Below are 26,147 nucleotides of genomic sequence, written 5' to 3'. Positions count from 1 at the left end.
TTTGTCCAGGAGACATGGGGTTTTGGATCATGGAGCAGAAAGTAGGATCCGTGGACTGGTGGTAAGGCTGGCATTGCGTACGTATGCGTGTGGGAGCCTACTGTGAGAATTCGGTGTACTCGGGGTAAGAGGTGCATTTGAAGCACGCCTTGTGTGTGGAAGGACAACACTGCGCACCACGAAGATCTCTGAAAATTACGGCCGTATAATGAACAAATGGAAAAAAGGACAAATTAGCGAGTAAGAAAGGGGGCCATGCACCCTTGGCCTCACGAGCAAGACCCCATCTGGCTCCATAGTCGAAACCTTGACCACGAGTAACCGTTATGTCTGGGGATGTGTAGAGCGGATGCCACATGTATGACTAACGCTTTAACCTATTGTAGTAACTGTGCATGGCTGATGCATCATGTAGGAAAGGAGAAGAGGAGGCGCAGTAGCAGGTCAATGCGAATGGCAGCTGGATCAGAGCCACTGTCAGCAAAAAGTCTCCGTGCACTGCACGCCTGGTGTGCACCGGCAGCTAAGCCATGTCGGGCGGCGGTCGCCAATGTTGGCTTGCACGTAAAGCAGCCTCGAGTATGCCTTATCGCACTTTCACTCCTCTGTGAAGAAAGCAACGTGGAAATGCCTATGGTAGGTGAATGGAGGACGCAGCACCCTGCGGAGCAGTGCTGTTTAGGGTGACCAAAGTCGATGACATTCACGTCACAGCCTCGTGAGGACGTCGACATGGACTGTCATACCGTTGTGGTGGTTGGTTTTGGCTCTCTTAGGTGCGCCACCAGGCCGGCAACCGCAGGGCGCAGCCTGCTCGGTTGTTATTTTAAGCGAAGGTCTTTCCGCGACCAAAACGTCGGCCCCACGGCGGCCTTGAGATGGAACGGAGTGGACGGATAGTTTACCATTGTAAGCTTCCATGGAGGACCACCGTGACTCTACCCTCTCACAAATACAACATGGCGTGATCATCCGGGAGAAGCAAGAGTCACGTGAACACACATTGCCGTCGATGCCGATCTCCAACTCATGAGCATTCTTCCAACTAGTAGGTCCTCCAGTGAAGCATCTCTTTCAAATGACCAAAGGCTACCTCCCCGTATCCCCTTATCTAGAAATTCCCCTTATCGGCCATCGGCACTTCAAGTTCGTCCGCAAGACACTTGGCGCTGCAATGAAGGAGTATAATACCCAAATCGTGAAGATCACATGCGGCGCCGACTATTGGACCGGCTGTCGTGCCGCACAATCACGATCGATCACCCCACAGCTCCGCATCACTCGACAACAAAACAAAAACATGCGTCCGCTCGATAGCTCTCACGATAGCCGGTGCCTGCTGTCAATGTGCCTCCCACGGCTGCTACCCCCACCCTCGCGATGAAATATCGATGAGCCAAAGACATGCAGCATGCGTCCTTTCCGGCCACTACTTCCAGCCAAACGCGGCTTCGAAGAACCACAGCCGACGCCCCCCGAAGCTCCGCTGAAGAAGCGCAGCACCCTGGCGTGCGACAGTTGTCGGGGAAAGAGAATAAAGGTCACTGATCTGCCGGCACCGCCGCCGCTTGATTTCCGACGTTCGTTTATCTGACTTGCGCACAGTGCAACGGGGCGCGGCCGACCTGCGATGCGTGCAGCCAGCGCAGCCTGGCCTGCCACTATCATGAGCGGAGGTCGCGGAACAGCCAGGAGGACGAGGCGGCCAGGAAGCGAGAGTCTATTGTTGAGATGTTTTTGCTGCTGATCAAGTCTGGGACGGAAGAGCATGCCTTGGGGGTCGTCCGGAGTCTGAGGGCTGGGAGTTCCATTGAGGCCATTGTGAGCCAGCCTGGGCCGGGAGAGGAAAGCGTTTTCCCGCAGTTGGGCTACGGCACGCCTGGCCTACCAATAGCAACGAGCGTCCAGTCCGAGTCGAGCTTGACGGAAGCGGAGACAGAAACTAGTCACGCGGCATTCCAGGGAGCGGACTCGCTTCTGCAGCGTGAATACGATGCTCTAGCAAAGCGAGTGGAGACGCTGCAAGAGATGCTGGACCTACTGAGGTGCGTCTGTAATGCCGTTGCCTGCCCACAAGCAATGCTTACTTCCTCCAGAAGCATGCCCGAAAACGACGCCCAACGCCTCCTCCGCGAGCTGCGCTCAGCATCAGAAGTCGACTCTGTACTGAGGGCTACCAATACCCACGGGCACGACACACGTCCTACCGAGCAAAGGCACGCACGCTCGCTGCCACCCTCCTTGCACGGAAACAGGGAACTTGAGCTCAGCATGCTGTACCCCAGGGTCTTCCCAACCATGGAACGCTTCCACGATGTCGGTATCGTGCCCGGTCTTACAGGGGGAATGACGGATGTCAATGTCCAGGACCCTTGGACTACGGATCCCGTGAATGTATGGGAGCTCCCGAGAAGCTGAGCGCCCCGTTCTCGTGCTTGGATCTATTATTGTAGCTCCTGCCCGTATTACTACGGACGGGAGTTTTACAATGAATACCTACGCTTGGAGTGACCAGATTCGGGTTCTAGCCGGATCGCAGATTTCTCAGCAAAAGCGATCTCGATGCCTTTGTAGTGCCTTTACACGATAGATGTTGCCTAGCCTCCATTTCTCGTACACCAGCAATTGGTTGGAAGAGCACGTTTTAGGAAGGAGCATGTGTCGCGTGTGGTCGGCGGACCATCCATGGATCGGCATCGTTCACGAGACAGAAAAACACGCCAGCCCGCACATGCGGTGCTTGGCGTAGAATACGATATCGTGGGGTGACGCGCAGGGGAGGATGAAGTGAGTGCTCGGGCGTGACTCCCTGTGGTCAGCCTGCGATCAATCGCACTTGCCTGCTCACCGATAGGACCCGCCGCACACGCGAGTATGAGCCATACAGAAATTATAGTGACAGGACTGACAGGACACGTCAGGTGGATAGTATGGCAATAGCTTCCAAGCTCGTGAACCAGGCACTGAGGCAACGAGTAACGAATTTCATGTAGTCGTGCTGACTAATCCCGATCCCATCCCCTCGGTAGCTCACCTCCGCAACCACCTCCGCAACCCCCTCCGCAACCACCGCAACTTCCCTCAACACTCCACAATGGCCGGCGCACGCAGATCGACGCGTCAATCCGCTGCCACAGCCCCAAAGTATGCGGATTCAGACTCGTCAGCGTCCGAAGAAGTACCGAAAAAGCGCAATGCAAAGAAGTCGACGCGTCGCAAGCGCGCGCGAGAGGACGACGCCGAAGATGCGGTGAACGGGGACAGGTATGCGTGTTCTATTCTTTAACACATGCAACCACGACACGGTGGCTAATGCGTGTGTCGCCCCAGCTCTCCGCCCAAAAAGAAAGCCGCGAAACAGGCCTCACAGCCCGCGGAGACCACCGCCGAACCCACCGCCTCCACCCCACCCACCACGCAGCCCTCCTCCCTCGAGCCCACCTCCCCCTCCAACCGCACTCCCACCGGCGCGCAGGAAATATACTGGCTCCTCAAAGCCGAGCCCCTGCCGCGCTTCGAAAACGGCGTCAACGTCGCCTTCTCCATCGACGACCTCGCCGCCTGCACCACCCCCGAGCCCTGGTCCGGCGTGCGCAACCCGCAGGCCTGCAAGAACATGCGCGCCATGCGCAAGGGCGATCTGGGCTTCTTCTACCACAGCAACGGGAAGCCGAGCGGGGTTGCGGGGATACTGAGGGTCGTGGAGGAGGCCAAGGTGGATGAGAGCGCGTTTGATAGCAAGGATGCTTACTATGATAAGAAGAGTGAAAGGGAGAAGCCAAAGTGGTACTGTGTTGGGGTGGAGTTCGTGAGCAAGTTTGGCGAGGTGGTGGATTTGGCTACTATCAAGGGACATGCTGGGAAGGGTGGGAAGCTGGAGAACATGCAGTTGGTGAAGCAGGGGAGGCTGAGCGTGAATAGGGTGAGGAAGGAGGAGTGGGATTTTATCCTGGAATTAGCCGGGGAGAACGGGGACAGGTTAGAAGAGAAGAAGGGAGAAGCCCTCCCGGCACCTGCTGGAGAGAAGAATAGTAAGGAGGACTGTGATTCAGACGGGAAGAAGCCGGAAGACGGTTGCTCTTGAGGCGTGAGGCCGGGTGTGAGGGACAAGCTTCGACACAGCAACGATTGACGACGATTATGGTTGCAATTTGGAGACTGCTAGCCCAGCGTTCACCGCAGCATGAGCAGCCATGACCTACATCCACGCTCTCCACCATGATAGAGCACACATTCTTACACTTGCATCTGGAATACCGGCCGGGTCTACGATAAGCGGCTAGGTGCTCAGCGCGCACTGCGGCTTGATGATACGCATGTCTGCCCGCTCACAACCGCGAAGAAGCGATGACGGTTCATATGTCTCATCGGAAGTGTTTCCGTCTCTTTAGATTCATCAATTCGTTAGTTTGCCTCCAGGCATTGGGACTACTCCTCTACCTTTCTGTGCCCTTACAGCTCTCCCAGCCCTCTTCTAAAACCCAGCTCGCCTGATGAATTCCGCATCGTTGAAAAACGCACACTTCTCCTCCAACCCCTGCACCCGCACCGCCTCCACACTCCCCTCCCCATCCAGCGGCCACAGCCCCTCCTCCGGGCCCCCGATCGTGTATACATATGTGTGGCCCGGCCTGCGAGGTGTGTACCCAGGTCCGCGAGCCTCGGCCTCGTCGAAGCTCCAGAACGCGGGGAGCCAGCCCTGCAGCGCTTTCGACTGCTCGGCTGCGGACGGTCCGGCGGCAGGCGATGGATCACCCGCGTACGCGAAGCGCGCCCAGGAGCGGGACGCGCGCTGTGCGAGGTCGTAATCCGACTGCGCGGGGTGGAACGGGTAGGCTGAGACGTTGTAGTGCGAGAGGTTGGCGTAGATGTATGCGAACTCGGATGTGTGCACGACGCCCATGTGCGAGATGTTGTAGACGGACGCGATGATCGGGTCGAGCAGCGTCTGGTTGAAGTTGTACATGTAGACGCGCTTTTCCTTTTTGTGGAGGGCGCGGGCGAGCAGGATGGGCTCGCAGACCATGAGAATGTCACGGAAGACGCGGGCGGTGCGGTAGAATTCGGCGGTGAGGTTGGTGCCATTTGGTGGAGCGAAATCCGTAACTGGGTAGAGCGAGAGGTATTCGGTTATGTGCGGGTCTGCACCGGGAGTTGTAAGGGCAAAAGGGTCGATCTTTGGCAAGTACGTTTCAAGGAACTTCTTTGTGTCGTGTTCGGTGCGGATGGTGACGTCCGTGAAGAAGTTCACGTCCCCTTGGGTCCAGCCGAACATGTACGACGCGTCGCCGAATCTGCCTTCGGAAATGAGCTTGGACGGTGCGTCTGGGAGGAAATCGCCATCGACAGAAGGGAGCCAGACATCGCCGATGTTGTGAGCGATATCGCCCGTATACGTAGTCGCAGACGCATCGTACAGGGTCTGCGTATCTTTGCTTCGGAGGCATGCAATCACGTCCGGTGAATCGGTTGAGCCGTTGCCAGGGTTGCACTTTGTATATTCGATGACTTTGTTCATCGCATCACGCGTGAAATTGCCGGTGATTCCGGGCTCGAGAGCCTGAGATTGGCAGATTCCTCGCTGGTATGGCAGTGCTTTCTCGCCACCGAACGCCAACAGCTGCATTCCGACCGCAAGACCGCCTGAAGACTGACCGTGAATGGTGATCTTGTTTCCGTTGCCGCCAAAGTACTTGATGTTGTCGCGGACCCATTCAATGGCTGCTCTCTGGTCGCGGAGCCCTGCGTTCTCACTGCGCTCGTTCCGCAGTGCGCCAGATTTTGCGAACCCGAAGAAGCCCAAGCGATAGTTAATGGCAACGTGGATGATTGGGGTACCCTCGTCGACCGAGTTCAATACTAAAGCGTCCGGCTCGTGTGTCGGTTCCATGTTGCTGCCGACCCAGAAACTACCTCCGTGGATCCATACCATCACAGGATAGCTCGTAGTCTTGTAACTTGCTTTCGCCGGGCGCACAATATTCAAGTTCAAGCAGTCCTCTGAAATGCTCTCCTGGGTGACGTTCAGCAGTGTCAACGGCGCGTTCCACTGGCCCAGCTGTTGAGGGCAGGCGTGACCAGGCTTCGTGGCATCCACGACTGCGCCTGGGGGCACCTGAAGCGGCTGTGGTGGCTTGAATCGGTTCTGGCCACCGGTATCTTGTGCATAGGGAATCCCGAGGAAAATTTCAACGCCATTGCGTTCAAAGCCCTGGTAGGTAATGCCTGCTGCGTCCTGGGTGGCAGGTGCCGCAAGAACAGCCGCAGCTGTCACAGCGAGAACGAGTAGCTGCATGTTCGTTGACACGTTGAGAAAGCGTGGCCGACTCACGCCAGTCTGCAAGGGAGATGTATGTTATGAAGCAAGGAGTGAGGGGGTGGACTAAGTTCAGGAAGGTCCATGACGTAACTAGCAGCCACGATTGGATCTCGCAAGATATAACAGCTACGTCCCGATTATACGTTTATGTCCTGGCCACATGAAGGGATTTGCGCTGACCTCTCGTAAGATCGGCAAGGTACCTGGCTTTAGCGCCCATAGAGTTTCGCACCTTCCTGAACAAGCCGTGCGGGTAAGAACAGCCCTAATCTATGATGCAATACGCGAACGAGTGCTTTGCGAGGAACGGTTGTTCTTACGATTATACTATCCAATCCGATACACTCATCTTTGTGTGCTAGATCCCGCGATCCAATCTTGCATTCGGTGGGAAACCAGGCACTATATGCGTCGATCAAGGCACTGGAGTCTGGAGTATCTAGCACGCACACTCGGGCTGTTCTCTGCGGTACTTTTCAGTTCGCCCTTACCTGTCGCGATAACTATGGGTGCCTCCTTATTATATCGTACATCTGCGTCTTCCATGATTTTAGCCTCGACGGCTCTGACATTGGAAAACTGGCATCACCGCATATCAGGAAGTGCACCATTTGCTGACAGCCTTCATTGACTATTGCAACAACTTAAACATGGCCTTTTGTAGGCACTATCATACGTGTCTCTAGTTGTCGCTGTATAGATATCCCGCATGCATCGACCTCCTCTCCGTAGATGAAATAACAACCTGACATCGAGTTTCTCAAAAAAGACTCACAAACTTTACAGCACGATCTAGGTTCTGCATATAAGAAGCACCAGAACCATGATCTGCGCAAAGTTCTAAACTACAACACCTTCACCCGTGTCGCTGATAAGGCTGCAAACAATCAACCAACCTTCCAACGATCATACCCGGCTCTGCGACAAGCACACGAAGAATTTCGCGAACGAGAATTGCATCGCATACAAGATAGCAGAGCCAAGATGGCAAGAACACTGTGGAGAGAAAGTGGGCCAACACTCGGAATGAACCACCGTTGAAGCACATCAAATGGGGCTCTGAGCGTAGGAGGCTCTTCTGGTATGGTCTAAATCCTTGCGTATTTCATTGCCAGTATTCGAATCGCCAACCGTAGCTGAGCGCTGGCTTGTATTTCGCGGGACCTCAAATCCCTAGATCGAAGGCCCAGATACAGCCTCTGAGCTTCTAGCACTATAGTCCCATGGATCCGCCTTTGCTTGCCACTGGGGGCTATGATCCGAAACAAAGCCCGCGTACAAACCAGAAGAGGTAACATTGAGAGACCGATAGTGGCTCCAGCCACTGCGCCTGGAAGTGTGGGCAAGGCATTCTCACTTCTCCGTGTCATACTGTTGATGGAAGGACGGTGAAATAGACCGTCAAGTCTCCGATTTGTTTATCCCTTTTATATAGGTCTACATAGGAATAGTGATAGCCAATCACTCTTTCCCTGCATCCAATCCAACTTTCCACCTCAAGTTCGATCTAAAAGACCTTGAAGCACATCAGCCCTGAAGTTCTCCAATCAACGCATTGCTCCCTTCTCTCAATTTCTACTTCCACAAGAAGCCTGCACAAACCAGGCCACCATGCCTTCGTGAGCATCTCCCAGTCAACCACCCACATCCTCTATCTGACATAATCGATTTAAACGCCGCTACCTGGCCCTTTTCAGGCTCCGCAAGAACGAAAAGATTCGGGGGGTATCTAGTTGCCGTGGAGAGACACGATAGAGACACGACTTATTCGTGGTACGCCGAACAGGGCTTTGAAGGTAAGAGTGGGAGTATAAAGGACAGTCAAAGTCGGACTAGCAATCAGATAAGCTACGAAAAGTCCTGCGAACAGGGAAACAAGCTCAACACATCATTTTATGCACCCGGCGAGTGGAACGGCTGATACAGAAAACGAAATGGATTGCGATCAAGGTATAATATGGTACAAAGGCGGAGTGAAAGATAAGACTGACATAGATTCAATCCGTCTGCAAGCCCGACGTGAGCATCACCTGTGTGTCCCTTTTCACCCGCTAAGCCTCGCATACTGCCTCGCCCGCCTTGTCTTAACGCACCACACAACAAACAGTAGCAAATTGGCCAGCTCGAGAGCCGCTAAGCCCACAGCAGCCCAGAAAGCGAAGCGCTGCAAGCAAACATTGTCAGTGAATTACATATTCGTATATACACAAGTATCAAGACTCTTACCATCTCGATGCAAATCTCCCCATAGTTGACGTGGTTGTAGCTCGCTTGCGCCACGTGATGTCTACAGGACCACGACATCAAATCCCAATGCGTCTCCGTAGTATCCCAGGAAGCGTAGTATGCGGTCGTCGCAATCCACAGCGCGAGACACACGGCAGAGATGACGATGGTGGCGATGTTGCCCGTCTTCGTCATGCGGCGGACCTACATGTGCACGCGTCAGCACAAGACCACCCCTTCTTCTACGCCTGGCAAGAGGACTCGTAAAGAAGGAGCCATACCCTGTGGTTCACACTCGCCACGCTCAGCACCAAACTCAGCGCCGCCGCTGTCGCCGCTACAGAAAGCAACAGAATCGTGGGCTGCATCTTCATCAGCTCCGGCCACACATTCATGATACCGCCGCCATCCCCGTTCCTGAACGCCTGCTTGATGTCCCTGGTCTTGTTGTGCGTGTTCAGCGTGTCCAGCAGCACCGCGACAATCGCGATGCTCACGCAGCACGACAACACACGCAGAGCCCATCGCGAGACGTAGAATCCGCGGGAGTTGCTAAGTTGCGGCGCAGGGAGCTGAGCGGCTTCTTTCCGGCGCTGCTGCTGGACGTACGCGTCGACGTGTGCGTCGGCGTGTTTTCGAGCTTGCGCGAGGAGACGCTCTTCGTCGCTGGGAGGAGTGTCATCGCGTTCTCTGGACCTGCCTCTTGGCTTCTCGACGTGGATGGTCGGTGCGAGAAGCGTGGTGGTGTCTCTGTTGCTGTGCGGGTCGTAGTGCGTCTCCGGGCGGGAAAGGTCGATGTCGCTATGTCGCATGGGATCGGCGTTGAAGAGTGTGGTGCCCAGTGCCGACTCGTTGTGTTCTCTGAAGCGCGACGTGCTTCTGCGAGAAGTGACCGCCGGAGACGAGTCTCGCGAGCGTACAAAGTGCTCGTTGGTAGCTAGAGATTCGTCGTAGTCGTAGCCGTCGCGGAATCGAGAGATGCGTGTGTTGAGTGATGCTTCACGGGAGTGCGACATCGTGCGTGAAGTAGACAAAATCGAACCAAACTACACTGCAAGCGGAGCAAAGCTTCATGACGTGCAAGACTTGAGTTATATAGCTTCTCTTGCCACGTTGGTCAGATTTGTGTATTTTGGAATGGGGCCCGTGAAGCGTAGGTCAATTAAGGGTTTAGGGACGATTGGTAGGACAAGCCAAAAATACCACCATTTGTAAGTGATGAGGCTGAGGCTGGGTAGAAAGATCCCGCGCCACGAATGGGAGAAGCAGAAGCCAAGCGTCAGCGACACTGCTGAGGCTGAACGTCGTTGAAGCTGTTGCGGATTAGCGCTTACACTTCAGTGCGCGATGCAAAGCTTGTATAAATCAGCAATCCAGACTATTGACTTGATGGAATAATCAATGACCTAATCCCAAGAAGCTAGGTTCCGTTGTGCGAGAACAATGGTAGGCCATGCACAAGAGCTCGTCCGATTGGCGAGGTGTTGCCAGTGGTGTATAGACTCTTCATGTTAGTAAAGTATAACACAGATCAGAGCGCTGTACCTGAACATTAGACCCGTCTTTCACAATACACCATTCCTGAATCTTCATCACCTCCACCGGATACTAATTGCGCCATGCCTAGATCTTCGCCCTACCCTCGTTGTTCCCATAGGCAGCCAACCTCTCCTTCATCTCCTCCCTCCCAAACCTAACCAGCAAATCCCTCCGCTCCCCACCCCGCCCACCTCGCCTGTAAATCCCCCATCGCATCCCCCACCAACCTCTTCGCCATCTGCAGCGCCTCACTGCCGTACCCACCCATCCTCTCCGCCTTCTCCACCACCTTCCCTAAAAACTCCTCTACTGTCGGCGCCTTGTTGGCCCCCCTAACAGCAGCGCATTCGCAACGAACGCGCCCCATCGCTGTTGAAAACACATACGACGACATACGTATGTCGACCTTTTTAACCTCTACACTCAGCTGGCCCAAACACCAAGAGATACATTCACCAGCCCTCCGACAAAATCCCCACTACACCCTCTCCTCGCCCCGCCCCCTCTCGTCCACACCCCCCACGCACCATCATCGGAGATGAACAGACAGAGGACGCTTGCTCGAGTCGCGAAAGTTGACCGGACCTAGGGACACGGTTGAGCCTACATCAGCTCGCAACGCTTCTTGTTGCAATTTGTAACACTTTACACGAGAAGTGGTCCCCCATAGCAGCCAGGGCATGCATATTTTACAGTTTTTTATTTCTCGATTCCTCGTTTTTCGACTCGCCTTCAGTGGAGCCTTTTGCATTCGTCCCCATGCCAATCGTGTATCTATACATGAGCACTGCCACGCTACCCCTGAGAACCAATCTACCGGCAGAGCAGAGCAAAGCGCCTGAGCCACACACCATGTCCAGACCTAAGCTCCAAAACTCAAGATCAACAGCCACCAGCACCGTGCATACCCGGGAGAAGACCGACGAGGCGGTGCAGCGCTCGCGTTAACAGCAGCGAAAATCCGGATCCGTTTGCAATGACACCAATGCCGCCCGATGAGAGGAAACAAAACCAGAAACAAGACATGGAGTCAACCCTCCTCATGCTGTGCTGAGAGACATGCAATGCTTACCAAAAAGACCAATTAAACACAAACTCATTTTCGACAACTCCGGAGCACCATGCTGAGGCGCTGACCGCCTTCGTTAAGCGCATGCAAAAAAAAAAAAAAAAAAAAAAAAAAATCTCAAGGGGCTGCCACAGAAGGCGGCATGTAACACTTCTTCCATTTTGTCGATGTTTCGTGCTGGAGCTTTTGGTGCTAATATCTTTTTTCAATTTTGAAGCACTCGCTGTTGATTCGAAGTAAATCGAACGCGGAGAACGATATACGTATTTAAGCCCCCTCAAATTGCCGGGTACGGCAAGAACGGCGATTGGAAATTCGAGGTGACGATCGGGTTGTTCGAATGGTCGCCCGGAGTACCCATTGCGGATAGCACGCTCACGCCCTTGGGAAGAACATCGAGTTTGATGGAGTAAGCGAGCACGAATAGTCGGAACGACGGCCGAGTTCATATAAGTATCCAGACCGTGGCCCATGGCAAGGAAATATCATATCAAATAAAAGCCAGTAGATCCAGGGGACGGCGACGGTATTTTAATTTAGCCCCCTTTGCGGTCAGCTGCATTCGCTGGCAGCGGCTCGCCTGATGTCTTCGTATCGTTTGATTTATTCCCTCCTTTGTTCTTGCGCTTCTTATTGCGCCCTGATCCCTGCTGGTGCCAGTTATTTGAATTGTTATTATTGTTGCTTGCGTTCGATTTGTTCTTGTCGTTCGGCTGCGGGCCGTTTTTGGCCTGCTGTTGCTTGGTGTTCTCCTTTTGGCTTTGGGTCTGCGCGACAGAATGTGAAGCACGACGCGGCTGATGGTGATTCTCTTTGGACTGCGTCTTCGCACCGTTCACCAATTTACTACCTTCTGCCTGACGATTGACAGTGGGAGAAGGCGTTCGGGTCTCAAAAACAGGTGAGAGCAGGGGTAACGTAGCGGATTTGATCTCCTGGGGCGGTGCCCGTGGCGCGTTTAGGGTATCCAGGGTCGCGAGGGCGTTGTTGTAAGGCGGGTTCCGCCATTGAGACGCCGCCGAAGGTTGCGTCTTAGTCGGTGATATATCTTCGGTCTGGTTCACCCGCCGATTGTTGCTGAGTTCGTAGTTCATCCAGGCTTCCGGGAGCATGGAATAGTACTGCTGGTTGCCGCTCGGTACTCGGGTCAGCCCATTCACATCAACGGGCGATACACCATTCATCGATCCATTGGCGTAAGCAGCACCATGGCCGTTGTCACCGCGCTGTCTCTGCATCTCCTCCATAACCAATGCTTGCCGCTGTTCATGGGTGGCATTCCGATACTGATCTTGGTCGTTGAAGACACCAAGGTTTGCCGAACTGGTTGTATCGATTGACTGGAACGAGTCAATCGTGTCGCTCCTAGAACGTGTCTCCAGAGGCTGTTGCGGGAAGGACCCGTTAACGATAACAGGGCCACTATCGCCGGGTGGGCGCACTGAGTCTGTACGACCATTCCGGGAGTCAACGGACTGGCCATGCGGCTGAGCCACATTCGTTGAGTAGCTGCGTACATGGCCACCAAGAGGGGACGGTGAGCGCGACACTCGCCTCAGAGCGGTGTTGAGCAGCGGCTGTGTGATCTCCGAAGAAACTCGTCTACGTCGCTGCACGAGCTCGTTGAAAGACGGGATCTGAGGCACCGTGTATTCCTGCAAGGAGCGCGGCGTGGCCTGTTCGTCAACGTAGTATCCAACGTACTCCCTAGGAATGCTGGTCTCAGACGGTACAGCATCATTGTAACCGACAACAGGACTAAAAGGTGTGTCTGATGTCACTTGTGAAGCAGGCGCCTCCGGGGTGGAGCGAGCTATAGGATACCCGGCGACTAGAGAAGGGTCGAAGTACGGCATCGGCGGATAGCCGGCCATGACTGCATTTTGTGGCATCCCACGCGCCGGCTGGGACTGCGAACGCAGGGAACCTGTTTCGCTCGCATTGGACGATCTATGGGCTTGTCGCCGTGGCCCTGGCATGCTGTGGGGCAGTGAAGGCGACGATGGATTCGTCCGGGGACCATCCGCGACAGCTGATCCTTGCTGCGAAGGATCGAAGAATGCCGGATAGTGATAAAGGAAGCCCTGTGGCATAGTGTTTGTTGGGATACCAGCTTCGGCCAGTCGGGGGCTGGAACGGCCGTTCACATAGGGCGACTTCTGCGGAGATGCATTTGAGCTGCTAGGTCCACGGTTGTGTTGAGCTTGAGCCTGTGCTTGTGCTTGAGCTACGGCCTGGGCATGCATATGCGCAGCCTGTTGATGTGCCTGTTGGGCACGTTGCTGCGCGACAAGTTGCTGCCTCAGGGAATTGGACTGCATCTCTAGCATTTGATATTGCTGATAAAGATGGTCGGCCAACCGATCATTGAGCCCTTGCGGAAACCCGTACTCCTGTTGACCTGCCATCGCACCAATGGGGGGACTGTGGAGGAATGGCGGACGGTTAAACGAGGCCCCACTAGATGCCCGTCGTCCATATGAGCCTCCTTTGTTGTTCATGCCGCCGCGTCCACCACGGTGATTGCCCTGATTACGACCGTTGCGGTTGTTGGGTACGCTTGGAGCTAAAGTGACTTTCGCAGCCGTTGACTTTGGGGGACGCGGCCGTTCCTCGGGAGCTGGTGCGGGCGGAAATTCGAATTGCTCACACGCCGCTCCCAATTGCTGGCCATTGCCAAGAAAGTCGAACGCTCGTCGAAGCTCCAGGTGGATTCCACGCCAGGCAAATTCATCTGCCGAGTTTCCCAGATTACGATCGGTGTTGAAAGGTTCCTCAACGCAAAGGCGGTTCCTAGCCTCCTTCTGGAGACCAGCCCTGTGCCAATTCTTTTCTTCACGAGTGAGTAGACGGCCCTCTCGTACAGACACGACGTGTTTTTCATAATCGACTTCATGTCCATAGTGGCGGAAGAAATGGAAGAGCAGCTGACCCAGCGATTCGGTGTTCTTGCTGCCGAACCCAATCAATGCATCCAAATCGTCGGCAAATTCGGATTGCGAGGGCTTGCCCGTCTTGTCTTTTGCGCGATACGGAAGCGTGTGAAGTGCGGGCAGAATTGGCGGGTTGCGCGTCTGGAGGAAATTCAAAATCATGCACATCCAGGTGTAGGAGCTAATGGTGCCCCCGAGTGCTGCAACAAGAGTCAGATGGGTCTGTCAAAGCGTGCATTTGGCCTACCAGCGTCGTTCAGGATGCGCTCCTTAGTCCAGTGCTTGATAATCATCGCCAGGGGCCGGACACGCTCATCTATCTGAATGTAGGTGTTGATCATCCGCGTGTTTTCCAACGCAGGTGTGTTGTTTACATTCATGTCGCACGCCAGCTTCAGAACGGGATCCCAGATCTTGACAATCCGTACCTTGGCCTGCGGTATGCACACGACCTTCTCCATGCCATCTATCATTGTGTCAGCTCGGGCGACCTGGTGAGACCGTGACTATTCCGTACTCTTCGCGAGGGCTTCGGCTAGTGGGTGCATGTCCTCTAGCCTCGTCAACGGGGTCTGGATGCAGACGTCGACTGTTACAGCTGTCAGCAGTGGTCTGTACCAAAAGTCTAGCCTGCGGCCTTACCATCGCTTTCGGCGGTATACAGCTGGTTCCCTGAGGAGCCGAACACGTGCACCTTGTGTTCATGGCCCGGGAACTCGGTTTCGAGGATGGTCTGGAGCTTTTTCACAAACTCATGCCTCCTCTTGGTGTTCTCTGGAGTCGGCTGTAACCGGTCGTACAATTCGCGCATGTCGCCGCTCAACTTGTCGTCCTCGTGCGGATTCAATGTCTTCTTCGGCTCCTCCTTGGCCTTGTCTAATACGTCGGACGAATCGTAGGGCATGCGCCTCCGGCCAAACTGAGTGCTCGTCTCATACTTGCAGCGCAGCGTACGTCCAATACGTGCAGGCAGGGTAGCTGGATTTGCCTCGGAAGAAACCGATCGCGGCGAATGGCTGCCTAGACCGCCGCTCGGGGACGGCGAGCGCGAGCGCGACTCGTACTGGCGAGCATTCTGGAGTGGCGTGGAGGGCACTGAGTTCGAGTGGTGAGACACGATCGAAGGACGCTGGGCCCTGGCAAACGGCTGGGCGTCGTCGCGTTTGCCACCCATGCTGTGTGCGCCGTTGGACGTCATCGGCAATGCGCTGCTGCGAACGCTTTGTGGTCCGGCTTTTCTCCCATGGAGGTTCTCGCAAGCCTGCGCCGGTTCCCTGTTTTGTGCACGAGCTGGATCCCGCTGTGAGTCGTGGGCCTGCACGGCCGCCGAGGGTGGACCCGACACCTTTACGGTCGGGTTCGGGCGCGCTGGATGCAGAGGCCTGGGGTGCGGGTGTTGGGGCTGCGAGAGCAGCTGTGTGTGGGGGGGCAACAGGGCAGGGGGAACAGCACTCAGCGTGCCGTGGTACCTACTCTTGACTGACAGTCCCGCGGGATCCTGTCCAGGCGCAATGCCGTCGGCGCCGGTCCGGGCGTGTGCGGAATGAATGTGGGTGAGATGCGGTCGGTATAGATATGTGCACTGGACGCTGGCGTGGCGGGGGTCGTTCATATAACGTCGCGGTCAAAGGAAGTCGCGGCGCGAGGGTGCTCGAGGGCCGGGGCAGCGCTGGCGCCGCGGGGAGGACAGGCGAGCCCGGTGAGGGTCAAGGTGAAAGCGAGACTCGGCGGGTGCAGGACGAGCAGACGGTGCCGTGGACGCGGTGCGAAGGAAGCCGTGTGGCCCCTGGTGGAGGTGGTGCAAGTCGATTCGCTGAACGAGGGGCGAGGGCGACGTCGAGCGCTAAAAGGAATACAGCCGTGGGGGGGGGAGCGTTCGCGGTACGGCGGGCGTAGATGGCGGATTGCAGAAGACGCAGCGAGCAAGTACACGGCACAGGCGAGGGGAGATGCAGAATGCGGTGGGCCGTGGACGCAGTCGCAGCGCAGATGGCACGCACCGCACGCACGGGTGGTCAACTACGAAATCGCGGACAGACACGCGCACGGGCCCGCGTCTGGTACGGAAAGGCTACTTGAGCAGTGGAGCGGACGGCGCCCTTTGTTGTAGGCACATGTGCGACGCTGCACGCTGCGCGGGCGCTGCGTGAAGGGGCTGCCGCGCTGCCGTTGCGGTGCCTGCGTCTGCGAGCCTGCGTCTGCACGCCCCGGCCGGCGCTCTCCCACACTCGCCGAGGCGGTCTCGCACCTGCCTGATTGCTGTTGTGGCCGTGGTCGCCGCCGTCACCTGGCGTCGACCTCAAAGAGCCAGCAACGAGCCCCGAGCCCTCGATGAGACACCAAACAGCCGGGCGCCTCCCCAACGCCTCCAAGCCGCCCGGTCGAAGCTGAAGCCGAGCAGCATGGCTCACTACGCTGAGCACCTCAGGTCGCACCGGCAGCGCTCCAGCCCGCGAGATCGTGTGCTGGGCGAGTGCTGAGCAGTGTCTTCTCCGCCTGCCAGCGAGGACTGGCTCCCGTGCTCTGCTGCGCACCCCGTCCCGGCAGCCCTGTCCGGACTCTGGCTGTTGCGCGAAAACAACCGTGCTGACCGAGTCCCTCGACGGCTGAGCTGAGACGAGCGTCTTCATGACTGACCCCTTTGCCAATTCAACGCGACCGGCACCAGTGGGCTGTCAGCGGGCCGGTGGTGCAGTGGTCGCTCCAGGGCTCCAGGGCAGTGTGCCGTCGCCGGCCATCAGCCATCTCCTGGCCCTGGGCGATGGCGGCGAAATAATGGCAGAGGCTTCATGTTTCAAGTGAGGAGCGCCCGGACTGGCTCAACGAGGCCGTCGAGCAGCTGGACCTGCATCGTACCTGCCATGCCCAGGCTGACGTCTGTCCATGGTGCCGCTGTGCACATCTGGCATGTGCCAATCTGCCAAACCGCAACACGCCGATGCTGCGTCCCAAGCTTCACAGCACCGTACAGTACGTTGCGGGCGCGGCCGGCGTGACGGCTCCCGGCAGCAAGCCTCCCGCGTCCGGGCCCTGGCATCGAGGGTTCACCGTCGACGACGTGCACGAGTTGCCAATCAAAATGGCGGAGCAAGGACGGAGCAATTAGCGCAGCTGCTGAGGCTTCGATGCCGCCGCGACATTTCTGGAACGGCCGCTGGGCTGGGGCTGCTACGGCGGGGCACTTGCAGATTCGCCATTGCTGGTGACGACTTCCCCGCGCCGAGCCCTGCTCCAAGCGAGCCCTGTCGTCAACACTGCCCGCAGACCTCAGCATGCTGCGAGTGCTCCCGCGCGTTGCACAAATCAGCACTTCTCCCAGCCACATTGGGGCCCTCACCTTCAGCACAATGGCTCAGCGCAGGATCAGTAAGACGCTCCCAGCCAGGCTCCTCGACACGCGCTCACTGCCCGCCAGACAACCCCGCTCTCTTGTACGCTGTCTCTGACAAACTTGGTGAGTATCCCCGGCCACATTGCAGCATTCCACTAATCATGTAATTGCGGATAGCTTCCGAATGCTGAGAGTCCGCTAGCATCTGCGACCTGCAGGAGAAGTTCCGGCCTGCCATTCATGAGTTCTCCAAAGTCGTCGCGACGACCCAGAAGCTGCTGAGAGCAAGTATGCCAACCCCAACTGCCCCATTTGCGCCAGCACCTGGGGGCGCATTCGCTTATGCAGCCCAATCGTCTCCATCATGAGGCGCCTGATCCAAGGGGGCCAAAACCATGGAGGCGGACGATCCCCACCACGTGTCTTGGCCATGCTAACCAGGCACCCAGGCCAGATCCTCCAGATCCCCGTGTTTGCAACCACGCAAAACAGGGCCAGGCTGGGTGAGACGGTGCCTGAGTTGATGCTCGATGCACCTGGTGGCATCAAGACTGTCGTCCATGCCGACAAGACCCTCTTTTCAATGCTGTACGCTATATACTTCCTCAGCTTCGTACCCCTGAGCAAGTAGCGCTGACTGCATTCGCTGTCAGCACGCCTGAAGTCCGCACTGGTATTGCCTCACTCGGCTCGCGGCTCTCGTGTGTCATCGTCGGCATCGAATCCCACATCTGCGTGACCCAGACGGCACTCGACCTCCTCAGGGAAGGCCACAGCGTATACGTCATCGCGGATGGTGTGAGCAGCGTGAACAAGGAGGAAGTGCCCATAGCATTGGCAAGGCTGCGGCACGCAGGCGCTCAAGTCGTGACTAGCGAAAGCTGGATGTACGAGGCCGTGGGCGACGCGAAGATCCCAGAGTTCAAAGAGCTTATCAAGGTTGTCAAGGACTCTGCCGAAAGCACAAAGGAATCGCTCCAGGCGCTGTGTAAAATCTAGAACACGTCGTATGTAGGCTTCAGCCAGCCTTAGTGAGCCGCTGTCTCGATTGTACAACAGGATACGTTTGCATGTCGGTCGTTAAGAATGCGTTAGCCGTCACGCGTAATGTAGACTTGGATAGCTATACGGTCGTTTACTTGTAGACCATCGCTCAACGATCGATATTGATATCTACGCCGCATGTGACGTTGTTGCATCGTTTACGCCGCATGTCGTCGCACCTCCCCCGCCTAGGTTTTGTTGTTTTTCGTTGGCTCTTGCGAATAAAGACAGTACCTTTCCTGTGGATCTGCTACTTGCATATCCTTACCTACATTTTCCCGGTCACAGTTCCATCATCATAGGCCCGATCCCACAGCGATGTCCCCAACAGTCCACGTTGTGCATCAACACATACCGAACAACGATGACGTCATGCTTGAAGACACTCCAGCCCATCCCCTCAACATCACCATCAAAGGACTTGGTCTTGTATGTGCCATAATTTTTCGAGACACGTGTATAGGCTGCTGTTTCCATGGTTGACATCCTGGTTATCTCCCGCCCGGATCTGCAGGGCTGCATTACTGCGGGATGACGAAATGCTGTTGTAGCTGCGCGAGGCGCCGCGACTTCCCGATCGTTCGACTACATGGCCCGATCCGAGTATGCAGATGCAAGCTTTTCGACCACATGTTTAGACCTTCTTCCCTGACTGCTCGGCCCTGACCTGCTCTGACTGGAACCAAAGTTTCAGTTCCTTGCACGCCTTCTAGAACCAATTGAGGAAGGATTCCGGAAAGAGTCAGGGCTTCGTGAAACCCGCAAAAATGGAAATCATCCTCTCCATCAATGCGGGCTCCTCCAGCGTCAAGATCTCCGTCTACAAAGCCGAGCCTTCGTCTTCCAGACCTCACCAGCTCGCCGAAGCCACCATCGAGGGCCTGACGGCCCCTCCCGTGAAACTCAAGTACTCACGTGGCGACGAGACCATCAAGGGCAACGAACTGCAAGATATCGCCTCCCAAGAAGACGCCTTCAAGTACATCCTCACCCACCTCGAGAATGACCCCGGCCTCCCCGAGCTCTCCAAAACCGATGACATCCACTTCACGTGCCACCGCGTCGTGCACGGCGGTGACTACCCGGCCACGCAGATCATCGACAAGGAGACGTACCACCACATTGAGGAGCTGAGCGATCTTGCACCGCTGCACAATGCGCCTGCATTGAGCATTGTGCGGGCTGTGAGCAAGATGTTGCCAAATGCGAAGAATGTGGCGTATTTTGATAGCAGCTTCCATGCGACGATTCCGAGGCATATTTGCACGTATCCGATTGACCAAAAGGTCGCGGAAAAGAACAAGCTGAGGAAGTATGGGTTCCATGGGATCAGCTATCAGTTTATCACAGATGCTGTAAGTGGATGGCTCATTCGTCTTCCATGTTTCCTCCCATTGTTGCTCGTTTTGCCTCTTTCGAAAGCACACAGCATATCTATGAAAAGCAAAGCTTCCACTAACATCTCCCCAGGTCGCCTCGCACCTCAAAAAAGACCCCAAAACCCTCAGCATCATCGCCCTGCACCTCGGCTCTGGCGCCTCCGCCTGCTGCATCAAAAATGGGCGCTCCCACGACACCTCCATGGGGCTAACCCCGCTCGCCGGCCTCCCCGGCGCCACCCGCTCCGGCTCCATCGACCCCTCCCTCATCTTCCACTTCACGCACTCCGCGGGCTCCCTGTCCCACGCCGCCGCCGGCCACATGCACATCACGCAGGCCGAGGAGATCCTTAACAAGAAGAGCGGCTGGAAGGCGCTCACGGGGACCACGGACTTTGGAGAGATCAGCAGCAGCGACGAGGAGATGAAGACATTAGCGTTTGACATTTTTGTCGATCGGATCACGAACTATGTGGCGCCGTATTTTGCGAAGCTGGACGGGGAGGTGGATGCGCTTGTGTTTGCGGGCGGGATTGGAGAGCGGGGTTCCAAGCTCAGGAAAGAGGTTGTGAGAGGCGTGGAGTGTCTGGGGTTTAAGCTCGATGCAGAGAAGAATGAGAAGCCCGAGGACGAGGTGGTGGTGGATATTAGCGCAGCAGATGCGAGGTTCAGGACGTTGATTTGCCAGACAGACGAGCAATTGCAGATGGCGAGGGGGGTATTGGGGGATAGGCAGCGGCTTATGCAGAAGAAGACGTGAGGCTGAATAACGTCTCCATGGTACATCTCAAAGAATGAGGGCTAGCTCTGAAGCCTTACGGGCCTCGTCACATTGCGAACCAATGCGTAGAACTTGGAGTCAGCTTAACGGTGTTGAGTCTGGTACCATATGTATCAGCAACGGACAAGTAGAGATTCCAATGCTATGGACGAAGACACAGGGGCACTTTCAGGTGCCCAAGGCCGTCGATAAGGAAAAGATAGTGTAGGAGTCGATGGAAGTCTAAAACGTGTTGTTGACGCCAGTGAGACCCTGACAGCGATGTGGAGGGCATCTACATTTACACGACTGAATTAAGCCAGGTAGCTAAGGTATCCAGTGAAATGCTTAGCCTTACTACCAGCCACGCCAGGACCATCTTAGCTGTAATTGCATCTGCACTGCTGTAGTAGTATTTGAATCTCGTCTTATCTTTGGGGGCCAGAAATGGACGTTACGTCACACGCGGGGGAAACCTACACCACATCAACACATCCCATTTATCTCCTCCAATGCCTTGCTTGCACAATTTCTAGAACGGTCAATAAAATGAGAACACAGTGCAAACTCCAGCCCCGTCTCGGCCTCTTGCTAACCCTCGTGGTTCTCACCCTCCACGTTGCAGCGACAGCGGCTGGGGAACAACAAGTCTTGAATGACAGCCCCCACGCCGGGCTCCGCCTCCGCAACGCGACCATCAACGATGCAGCTGCTATAGCTAACGTCACCATTGCCGCGTTCTTCGACTTGCCAAATTGGGATTACCTGTACCAGTTTCGCCGCGAGTACCCGAGGGAACACCAGCGCTGCATGACACAGTTCACCAACAGGATTCTGGCGCATCCCGCTGGGCGAGGTGAAGTTGTTGAGATTGAGGCTGGAGCAGATGGCGAGAGGGTGGTGATAGCAAGTGCGCTGTGGCTGCAGCTGCAGCTGCAATGTGCCCTGGCAGAGGCGGGAGGGGAGGAGCCGATTCCTGTGGGTGCGTTGAGTGAAGGTGAGTTGGTAGGAAAAGGGCTGGTCCCATCTAATAGAGCTAAGTCGCGTGCTGGTACAGAGATGGCAAATTGCACACACAGAGATTTGAACCTCACCCGCGCCGTCGCTTGGGACCACCAATGGAACGCTCTTGCGAGGAAGAATCTCGCTCCCTTCGGCGGAAACCAGCTCTACCTCGAGCTGCTGGGTACGCATCCCGCGTACCAGGGGCGCGGGGCTGGGTCAATCCTTGTCAAATCGGGGCTGGAGCGTGCCAGGAAGGAGATGGAGGAGGGTGAATTGGATGTGAATGTCACGCTGATTGCGCAGCCGACAGCGGAGACGTTTTATATGGGCATGGGGTTCAAGGAGATGCGGAACATGACGATGGAGGGAGTCGATGGGGAGAGCTTCGTGTTCAATGTCATGGCGTACGACATGCAGTCGGAAGATTGATGCCGGGCAAGTGCCGCATGCGAAGCGCTTCGTATAGACACCGTTTCCCGCCCACCAGCACCCCTCAAAGTCCCGACTCGGAGTATTGGATCCACCTATGTCCCTCGTCAAGCACGTCGATGCTCTTCTGCAGCCACGCATCGTACGCCTCCTCCTCCTTCTTCACGTACCCCTCCGGCCGACACACATACAACTCGGCGCTCCCGCTCCCCTCGATCATGTCCACAAACGCATCCACCACGCCATCAATCGACGCCAAAATCCCGTCCTTCTCAACGCTTTTGTAAAAGCTCTCAGAGTTGATGCCCGTCCGCGCTATCCCGGGACACACCGCGTTCACGCTGATGCCCTCCGCCGGCAACATCTTGCCATACGTGCGCGTCAGCCCCACGACGCCGTACTTGGCCGCCGAGTACACGGGCAGCGCGGGGACCGGCGAAATCCCGCAGATGCTCGCTGCGAGCCCGAGCTTGCCTCGCCATCCGGCGGGGTCTGGCTCCTGCCGCCGGAACTGCTGCACCCCAAGTGCAACCGTGTACAGCACGCCCGTCAAATCAACCTCCAGCGTCTGCAGATTCGGCTTCACGAACTCGCCCCGGGCGCTCTCCTCCGCGAAGGGAAGCCACTTCCGCTCACCTATCCCGGCAATCGGGAACACGTAGTCGATGCGGCCGCCCAGGACGACGAGGGCCTGCTTGAAGGCCGAGAGCTGAGAGTCCCAGGACGAGACGTCGGTGCCTGCGTAGTGGACTTTTATGGCAGAGGGCGTGTTGTGGGTTGCGGCTAGCTCTTTTGCGCCGGATAGGGAGATGTCGGCGATGAAGATGTGGTAGTGCTGTGAGAGGAGGCGCGCGGCGAGGGCGTAGCCTAGGCCGCTGGAGCCGCCTGGGGCTGTCAGACGGAGCATCGGGTGGGATACCAAGGCAGAACAAGAATACCTGTGATGAAGGCTGTTCGTGGGCGGGTGGTCATTGTGTACTTGTGGCGTCAGCTGTCTTCGAGGTGGTTTTGGTAAGTATGTAATTGGTACGATGTGTGAAGACGCGTACGAAGCTGTGTCTGGATGTGAATATGAGCATGAGCTTCCCCGCACCGAAGTGTCCTACTGCGCGGGGTAATGGAGCCGCATGACGCCCGCAGGAAAGCAGTCACATTCTCCATATGGCTGTTTTTCGGAAAAGTCCTTGCACACAGAGTCGTCCGCAAGTGATTATTGAATCCGTTCGAGATAGGAGTGCGCTGGCTAGGTGAATCATGGATATCTCATATTCGCAATATCGATTGATGGGTTGGCTCAACTCTAAAGACGCTTAGCTGTAGAAAGCTCGTCAACCAAATAATGGCCTCGCGGTATAGTCCCGAGTTGCTGTTCGATGGCGATACATATTGCACATATTCCACGTCCCCCAGCTAGCTCGATGGAAACCTGTGACTGTAGGCGTTTCCCGGGTCTCTGCTCAATATGTCGTCTCCATCGGAGATGAGATCGCGGGCCAGCGGCGAGATGCATGTTATACAGAGTGCACCTTTCAAATGTTTCTACCATAGACATGAAAGCGCGTAGAGAATGGTGGCAGAAGGATGGGCCAGCATGAGTAGGATGTGGAGGGAGCTAAAACAAATAAGGCTAGTTTCCTAACGGACATAGTAGAGATATGGCACTCAGTACCGGAAATAAGCCAACCTCCGCGTGCAGCCCGGCATCTCGTTTTGTTTGCGATCGGTCCTTCAGTAACGTTTTCTCACTTCGCCAGGGCCAGGAGTGCCATTGGTTCTGTCTCTGAAATAAGAGATGAGGACTACCAGAGGTCATGATCAAAATATGCCTGGAGCAAGATCTTCACTTGGCCTCAGCTCAGCTGCGCGATGTGGCGATGAGAATGCGCTCAATTTGGATTTTATTCGAATACACTTCATTCTGTACAAACTCCGGTATAGTTATATTGCTATCGCAAGATTCTATAGCTGTATGATGAGTCCGGAATGGGTCGGTTATAATTGGGGGCGGTTGTAGGTGTGATGAACATGGCTAGCTCTCTACTTGAAATCGCCATAAAACGCCTTTGAATACCGGGAGTAAGCCGCACTCCGTGTAATATTACATCCCCCAAAAACAACTCCTGTCCTCTCCCTCTTTCATAACCCGTCAATTACAGATGTCGCCGGTATACGCACTTCCAAGATCGAAAGCATGTCAAAATTGCGCTGCTGCAAAAGTGAAGTGCGAGCCGGCTATTGGCTATACGAAATGCAAGAGGTATGGCCTTCATAGTGAAACGAGAGTCTGGCTGACAACTCAGATGTAACAATCAAAATGTTGCCTGCGTATTAAGTGCTGCTGAGCCGCGGAAGCGGAAGAGAGCCGAATCTTCCATAGTCAGTGGAAGCATTGCGATTCCGATGGGCGTTGTGAACGGCTCAGCATCGCCAGGCTCATGTCGCCTATTTGAGATCGAGCGTGGGATGTACTATTACCGGACGTCGCTATTCGAATTCTTTCCGTTTGTGATCATGCCGGACGTCAGACAGCCAGCAGCAGACTTCGCGAGCACGAAGCCCTGCATGGCATTGATGGTGGCGATGCTCGGATGCACGAAGGATCGGGCTAGACAGCGCGAGTTGACTGCGCATGCTAGGGCGTATATTGCTACTCACATGGTGCAGAAAGGGCAGAAGTCTTTGGATCTGCTTCAAGGGCTGTTGTTACTGATACATTGGTAAGACATCCCTCATGAGGCGAAGAAAGACGCGTTCGGCCGACGTCTATGGTGATCGTGTTCGAGGTTAACCTGCACCCTGTGTCCATTCTTCAGTAATTTGAATTAATCGTTGGATGGTAGGTCGCAGTTACAACTCGAATTGCGAGGTCAACGAAGCATTTTTATGCACATGGCAATGAGCCTGCTTGTCGATTTGCATCTCAACAGATCACCTTTTGCAAGACGTCATTTCGTAACGGCGACCGAGGGAACTGATGGCTTTGAACTACGAACTGAGTACCACGCTGAAAATCTCGCCGAAAAACATACCTTGGAAGAGCGGCGCGCTTTCCTGGGCTGCATCTATCTGTCGTCTGTGTAAGACTGTGCTTGATGTTGCTTCTCGTTTGCTAATCACTGACAAATAATCAGCATGTCGAACACATCCGTGAACCTCAATCCCGTGAAATTCAATGACTATGCAGAGCAATGTTGCGATGTCCTTGAGAAGAGTGGCATCGACACTGACCAGACACTGATCAGCCTCTGTCGGCTCCAGCACTCTGTTGAACAATTTCGCGTCGTCAACTGCTGGTTCAACATGACACAGCGCCAGCGAGGCAGCGGCTACGAGTTTATTTACAATATCTTCCGCCAGTCGTCTTCCAGCGAGGACATACTGCACCACGTTCGAAACTGGGATGCCAAGATCTCTGCGCAATGGAATGCAACTCCTGAGATTGTCAAGACCAGTGAGTTAGATTGAAGTCACCAGGTGGATCATATTAACAGAACCAAGGACTTCTGACTATTCAATACGGTTACGCCCGCGTCTGCCTCTACGAATGCTGTCTTGAAGAATCGCTCTTCCCATCCGCAGAGGCACGTCATGAGGTCCTACGCAACTGTATCTCCGCTATACGATTTCTCAACGATGCACTCGTGCCGATATCCCTCGATCCTCTCGTACTTCTAGACGTGCCAGCCCACATTTTCGCGCAGTCAAACCACAACACCTTCCTAGCACTGCTATTGTGTTCCGTGAAGTGCGGTGACAATTGCACGGAGACAGTCGATCGGGAGCTCAAGCTACGCGATTACTTTGCTAGGACGTCTGCAAGATTGGGTGCTCTGCTGGATGAACCGTTGGACGAGATACCGGCATTTTACAGAAAGTTGATTCCCATGGCGAGGGGAGTGCAAAAGTGGTTTGCTGCCAAGTTGCGCACTGGTGAAGAGGTGGCCGATGAGATGGATGTGGACAGCAGGGTGGGTGCGTCTGGATCGGATCTGGATGTGGACTTCTGGGGACAGTTCCTCAACATGGATGGTGATGAGTGGTTGCAGGACATTCTATCCATGGATCACAGTGGCTGATGATTGATGCTGGAATCTAGCAGGCCTGCATGTGAGA

At 55.5% G+C, this 26,147-nt stretch overlaps 12 protein-coding genes across 12 annotated transcripts; 7 read left to right on the top strand and 5 right to left on the bottom strand.

Moving 5' to 3' along the window:
• The first annotated feature begins 1,192 nt into the window (after positions 1-1,192).
• On the top strand, positions 1,193-2,756 carry CC84DRAFT_385147 (uncharacterized protein). Its single transcript, XM_018185997.1, has 3 exons — positions 1,193-1,540; positions 1,606-2,045; positions 2,097-2,756. Exons 1-3 carry the CDS (start codon positions 1,412-1,414, stop codon positions 2,416-2,418), a joined length of 891 nt encoding a protein of 296 aa, XP_018029555.1. The 5' UTR covers positions 1,193-1,411; the 3' UTR covers positions 2,419-2,756.
• On the top strand, positions 2,654-4,247 carry CC84DRAFT_386000 (DUF55-domain-containing protein). Its single transcript, XM_018185999.1, has 3 exons — positions 2,654-2,868; positions 2,922-3,266; positions 3,393-4,247. Exons 2-3 carry the CDS (start codon positions 3,095-3,097, stop codon positions 4,082-4,084), a joined length of 864 nt encoding a protein of 287 aa, XP_018029554.1. The 5' UTR covers positions 2,654-2,868; positions 2,922-3,094; the 3' UTR covers positions 4,085-4,247.
• Positions 4,248-4,474: 227 nt separating this feature from the next.
• CC84DRAFT_1157026 (putative lipase) lies at positions 4,475-6,295 on the bottom strand (the record flags this gene model as incomplete). The annotated part of the gene is made up of 2 exons (XM_018176997.1): positions 4,475-4,676; positions 4,731-6,295. The coding sequence occupies 2 exons, from the start codon at positions 6,293-6,295 to the stop codon at positions 4,475-4,477; spliced, it is 1,767 nt and encodes a 588-aa protein (XP_018029553.1).
• Positions 6,296-6,387: 92 nt separating this feature from the next.
• Positions 6,388-7,318, top strand: CC84DRAFT_385240 (uncharacterized protein). Its single transcript, XM_018185998.1, has one exon. It carries the CDS (start codon positions 6,480-6,482, stop codon positions 6,948-6,950), a length of 471 nt encoding a protein of 156 aa, XP_018029552.1. The 5' UTR covers positions 6,388-6,479; the 3' UTR covers positions 6,951-7,318.
• Positions 7,319-8,268: 950 nt separating this feature from the next.
• CC84DRAFT_1169333 (uncharacterized protein) lies at positions 8,269-8,847 on the bottom strand. Its single transcript, XM_018179641.1, has 2 exons — positions 8,546-8,847; positions 8,269-8,483 (listed from the first exon to the last, which is right to left on the bottom strand). The coding sequence occupies exons 1-2, from the start codon at positions 8,738-8,740 to the stop codon at positions 8,364-8,366; spliced, it is 315 nt and encodes a 104-aa protein (XP_018029551.1). The 5' UTR covers positions 8,741-8,847; the 3' UTR covers positions 8,269-8,363.
• Positions 8,848-11,266: 2,419 nt separating this feature from the next.
• CC84DRAFT_1130906 (uncharacterized protein) lies at positions 11,267-16,013 on the bottom strand. The gene is made up of 4 exons (XM_018175876.1): positions 14,729-16,013; positions 14,604-14,675; positions 14,334-14,552; positions 11,267-14,286 (listed from the first exon to the last, which is right to left on the bottom strand). The coding sequence occupies exons 1-4, from the start codon at positions 15,696-15,698 to the stop codon at positions 11,690-11,692; spliced, it is 3,858 nt and encodes a 1,285-aa protein (XP_018029550.1). The 5' UTR covers positions 15,699-16,013; the 3' UTR covers positions 11,267-11,689.
• CC84DRAFT_385012 (uncharacterized protein) lies at positions 15,868-16,842 on the bottom strand. The gene has a single exon (XM_018185995.1). The coding sequence runs from the start codon at positions 16,714-16,716 to the stop codon at positions 16,102-16,104; it is 615 nt and encodes a 204-aa protein (XP_018029549.1). The 5' UTR covers positions 16,717-16,842; the 3' UTR covers positions 15,868-16,101.
• Positions 16,843-17,433: 591 nt separating this feature from the next.
• On the top strand, positions 17,434-18,416 carry CC84DRAFT_1191177 (Isochorismatase hydrolase; the record flags this gene model as incomplete). The annotated part of the gene is made up of 5 exons (XM_018181167.1): positions 17,434-17,452; positions 17,502-17,517; positions 17,620-17,705; positions 17,867-18,005; positions 18,071-18,416. The coding sequence occupies 5 exons, from the start codon at positions 17,434-17,436 to the stop codon at positions 18,414-18,416; spliced, it is 606 nt and encodes a 201-aa protein (XP_018029548.1).
• Positions 18,417-19,056: 640 nt separating this feature from the next.
• CC84DRAFT_1210121 (acetate kinase) lies at positions 19,057-21,019 on the top strand. Its single transcript, XM_018182268.1, has 2 exons — positions 19,057-19,816; positions 19,932-21,019. The coding sequence occupies exons 1-2, from the start codon at positions 19,229-19,231 to the stop codon at positions 20,598-20,600; spliced, it is 1,257 nt and encodes a 418-aa protein (XP_018029547.1). The 5' UTR covers positions 19,057-19,228; the 3' UTR covers positions 20,601-21,019.
• A 130-nt stretch (positions 21,020-21,149) lies between these two features.
• Positions 21,150-22,034, top strand: CC84DRAFT_1264196 (uncharacterized protein; the record flags this gene model as incomplete). Its single annotated transcript, XM_018185291.1, has 2 exons — positions 21,150-21,597; positions 21,658-22,034. The coding sequence occupies 2 exons, from the start codon at positions 21,150-21,152 to the stop codon at positions 22,032-22,034; spliced, it is 825 nt and encodes a 274-aa protein (XP_018029546.1).
• A 32-nt stretch (positions 22,035-22,066) lies between these two features.
• CC84DRAFT_384912 (NAD(P)-binding protein) lies at positions 22,067-23,170 on the bottom strand. The gene is made up of 2 exons (XM_018185994.1): positions 22,973-23,170; positions 22,067-22,919 (listed from the first exon to the last, which is right to left on the bottom strand). Exons 1-2 carry the CDS (start codon positions 23,004-23,006, stop codon positions 22,099-22,101), a joined length of 855 nt encoding a protein of 284 aa, XP_018029545.1. The 5' UTR covers positions 23,007-23,170; the 3' UTR covers positions 22,067-22,098.
• Positions 23,171-24,183: 1,013 nt separating this feature from the next.
• On the top strand, positions 24,184-26,133 carry CC84DRAFT_1264194 (uncharacterized protein). Its single transcript, XM_018185290.1, has 5 exons — positions 24,184-24,291; positions 24,335-24,751; positions 24,875-25,111; positions 25,166-25,485; positions 25,533-26,133. Exons 1-5 carry the CDS (start codon positions 24,191-24,193, stop codon positions 26,108-26,110), a joined length of 1,653 nt encoding a protein of 550 aa, XP_018029544.1. The 5' UTR covers positions 24,184-24,190; the 3' UTR covers positions 26,111-26,133.
• The last annotated feature ends 14 nt before the right edge of the window (positions 26,134-26,147 follow it).

The sequence above is a fragment of the Paraphaeosphaeria sporulosa genome, assembly GCF_001642045.1.
Source record: "Paraphaeosphaeria sporulosa strain AP3s5-JAC2a unplaced genomic scaffold CC84scaffold_15, whole genome shotgun sequence".
Classification (NCBI taxonomy): domain Eukaryota; kingdom Fungi; phylum Ascomycota; class Dothideomycetes; order Pleosporales; family Didymosphaeriaceae; genus Paraphaeosphaeria; species Paraphaeosphaeria sporulosa.
This window is presented reverse-complemented; position numbering and strand designations above follow the sequence as displayed.

What these genes read in the sequence shown, in the direction of transcription:
- CC84DRAFT_385147 (XM_018185997.1), top strand. Translation starts at nt 1,412, where the DNA reads ATGCGTCCTTTCCGGCCACTACTTCCAGCCAAACGCGGCTTCGAAGAA. An exon ending in GTCGGGGAAAGAGAATAAAG is followed by an intron (nt 1,541 to 1,605) that starts GTCACTGATCTG and finishes ACTTGCGCACAG; the next exon opens with TGCAACGGGGCGCGGCCGAC. An exon ending in GAGATGCTGGACCTACTGAG is followed by an intron (nt 2,046 to 2,096) that starts GTGCGTCTGTAA and finishes TACTTCCTCCAG; the next exon opens with AAGCATGCCCGAAAACGACG.
- CC84DRAFT_386000 (XM_018185999.1), top strand. Translation starts at nt 3,095, where the DNA reads ATGGCCGGCGCACGCAGATCGACGCGTCAATCCGCTGCCACAGCCCCA. An exon ending in TGCGGTGAACGGGGACAGGT is followed by an intron (nt 3,267 to 3,392) that starts ATGCGTGTTCTA and finishes CCACCGCCGAAC; the next exon opens with CCACCGCCTCCACCCCACCC.
- CC84DRAFT_385240 (XM_018185998.1), top strand. Translation starts at nt 6,480, where the DNA reads ATGAAGGGATTTGCGCTGACCTCTCGTAAGATCGGCAAGGTACCTGGC.
- CC84DRAFT_1169333 (XM_018179641.1), bottom strand. Translation starts at nt 8,740, where the DNA reads ATGACGAAGACGGGCAACATCGCCACCATCGTCATCTCTGCCGTGTGT. An exon ending in GGGAGATTTGCATCGAGATG is followed by an intron (nt 8,484 to 8,545) that starts GTAAGAGTCTTG and finishes GTTTGCTTGCAG; the next exon opens with CGCTTCGCTTTCTGGGCTGC.
- CC84DRAFT_1130906 (XM_018175876.1), bottom strand. Translation starts at nt 15,698, where the DNA reads ATGAACGACCCCCGCCACGCCAGCGTCCAGTGCACATATCTATACCGA. An exon ending in GTATACCGCCGAAAGCGATG is followed by an intron (nt 14,676 to 14,728) that starts GTAAGGCCGCAG and finishes CAGCTGTAACAG; the next exon opens with TCGACGTCTGCATCCAGACC. An exon ending in GCGCATCCTGAACGACGCTG is followed by an intron (nt 14,287 to 14,333) that starts GTAGGCCAAATG and finishes CTCTTGTTGCAG; the next exon opens with CACTCGGGGGCACCATTAGC.
- CC84DRAFT_385012 (XM_018185995.1), bottom strand. Translation starts at nt 16,716, where the DNA reads ATGAAGACGCTCGTCTCAGCTCAGCCGTCGAGGGACTCGGTCAGCACG.
- CC84DRAFT_1210121 (XM_018182268.1), top strand. Translation starts at nt 19,229, where the DNA reads ATGGAAATCATCCTCTCCATCAATGCGGGCTCCTCCAGCGTCAAGATC. An exon ending in ATCAGTTTATCACAGATGCT is followed by an intron (nt 19,817 to 19,931) that starts GTAAGTGGATGG and finishes ACATCTCCCCAG; the next exon opens with GTCGCCTCGCACCTCAAAAA.
- CC84DRAFT_384912 (XM_018185994.1), bottom strand. Translation starts at nt 23,006, where the DNA reads ATGACCACCCGCCCACGAACAGCCTTCATCACAG. An exon ending in ACGAACAGCCTTCATCACAG is followed by an intron (nt 22,920 to 22,972) that starts GTATTCTTGTTC and finishes TGACAGCCCCAG; the next exon opens with GCGGCTCCAGCGGCCTAGGC.
- CC84DRAFT_1264194 (XM_018185290.1), top strand. Translation starts at nt 24,191, where the DNA reads ATGTCGCCGGTATACGCACTTCCAAGATCGAAAGCATGTCAAAATTGC. An exon ending in GGCTATACGAAATGCAAGAG is followed by an intron (nt 24,292 to 24,334) that starts GTATGGCCTTCA and finishes CTGACAACTCAG; the next exon opens with ATGTAACAATCAAAATGTTG. An exon ending in TCCTGAGATTGTCAAGACCA is followed by an intron (nt 25,486 to 25,532) that starts GTGAGTTAGATT and finishes AACAGAACCAAG; the next exon opens with GACTTCTGACTATTCAATAC.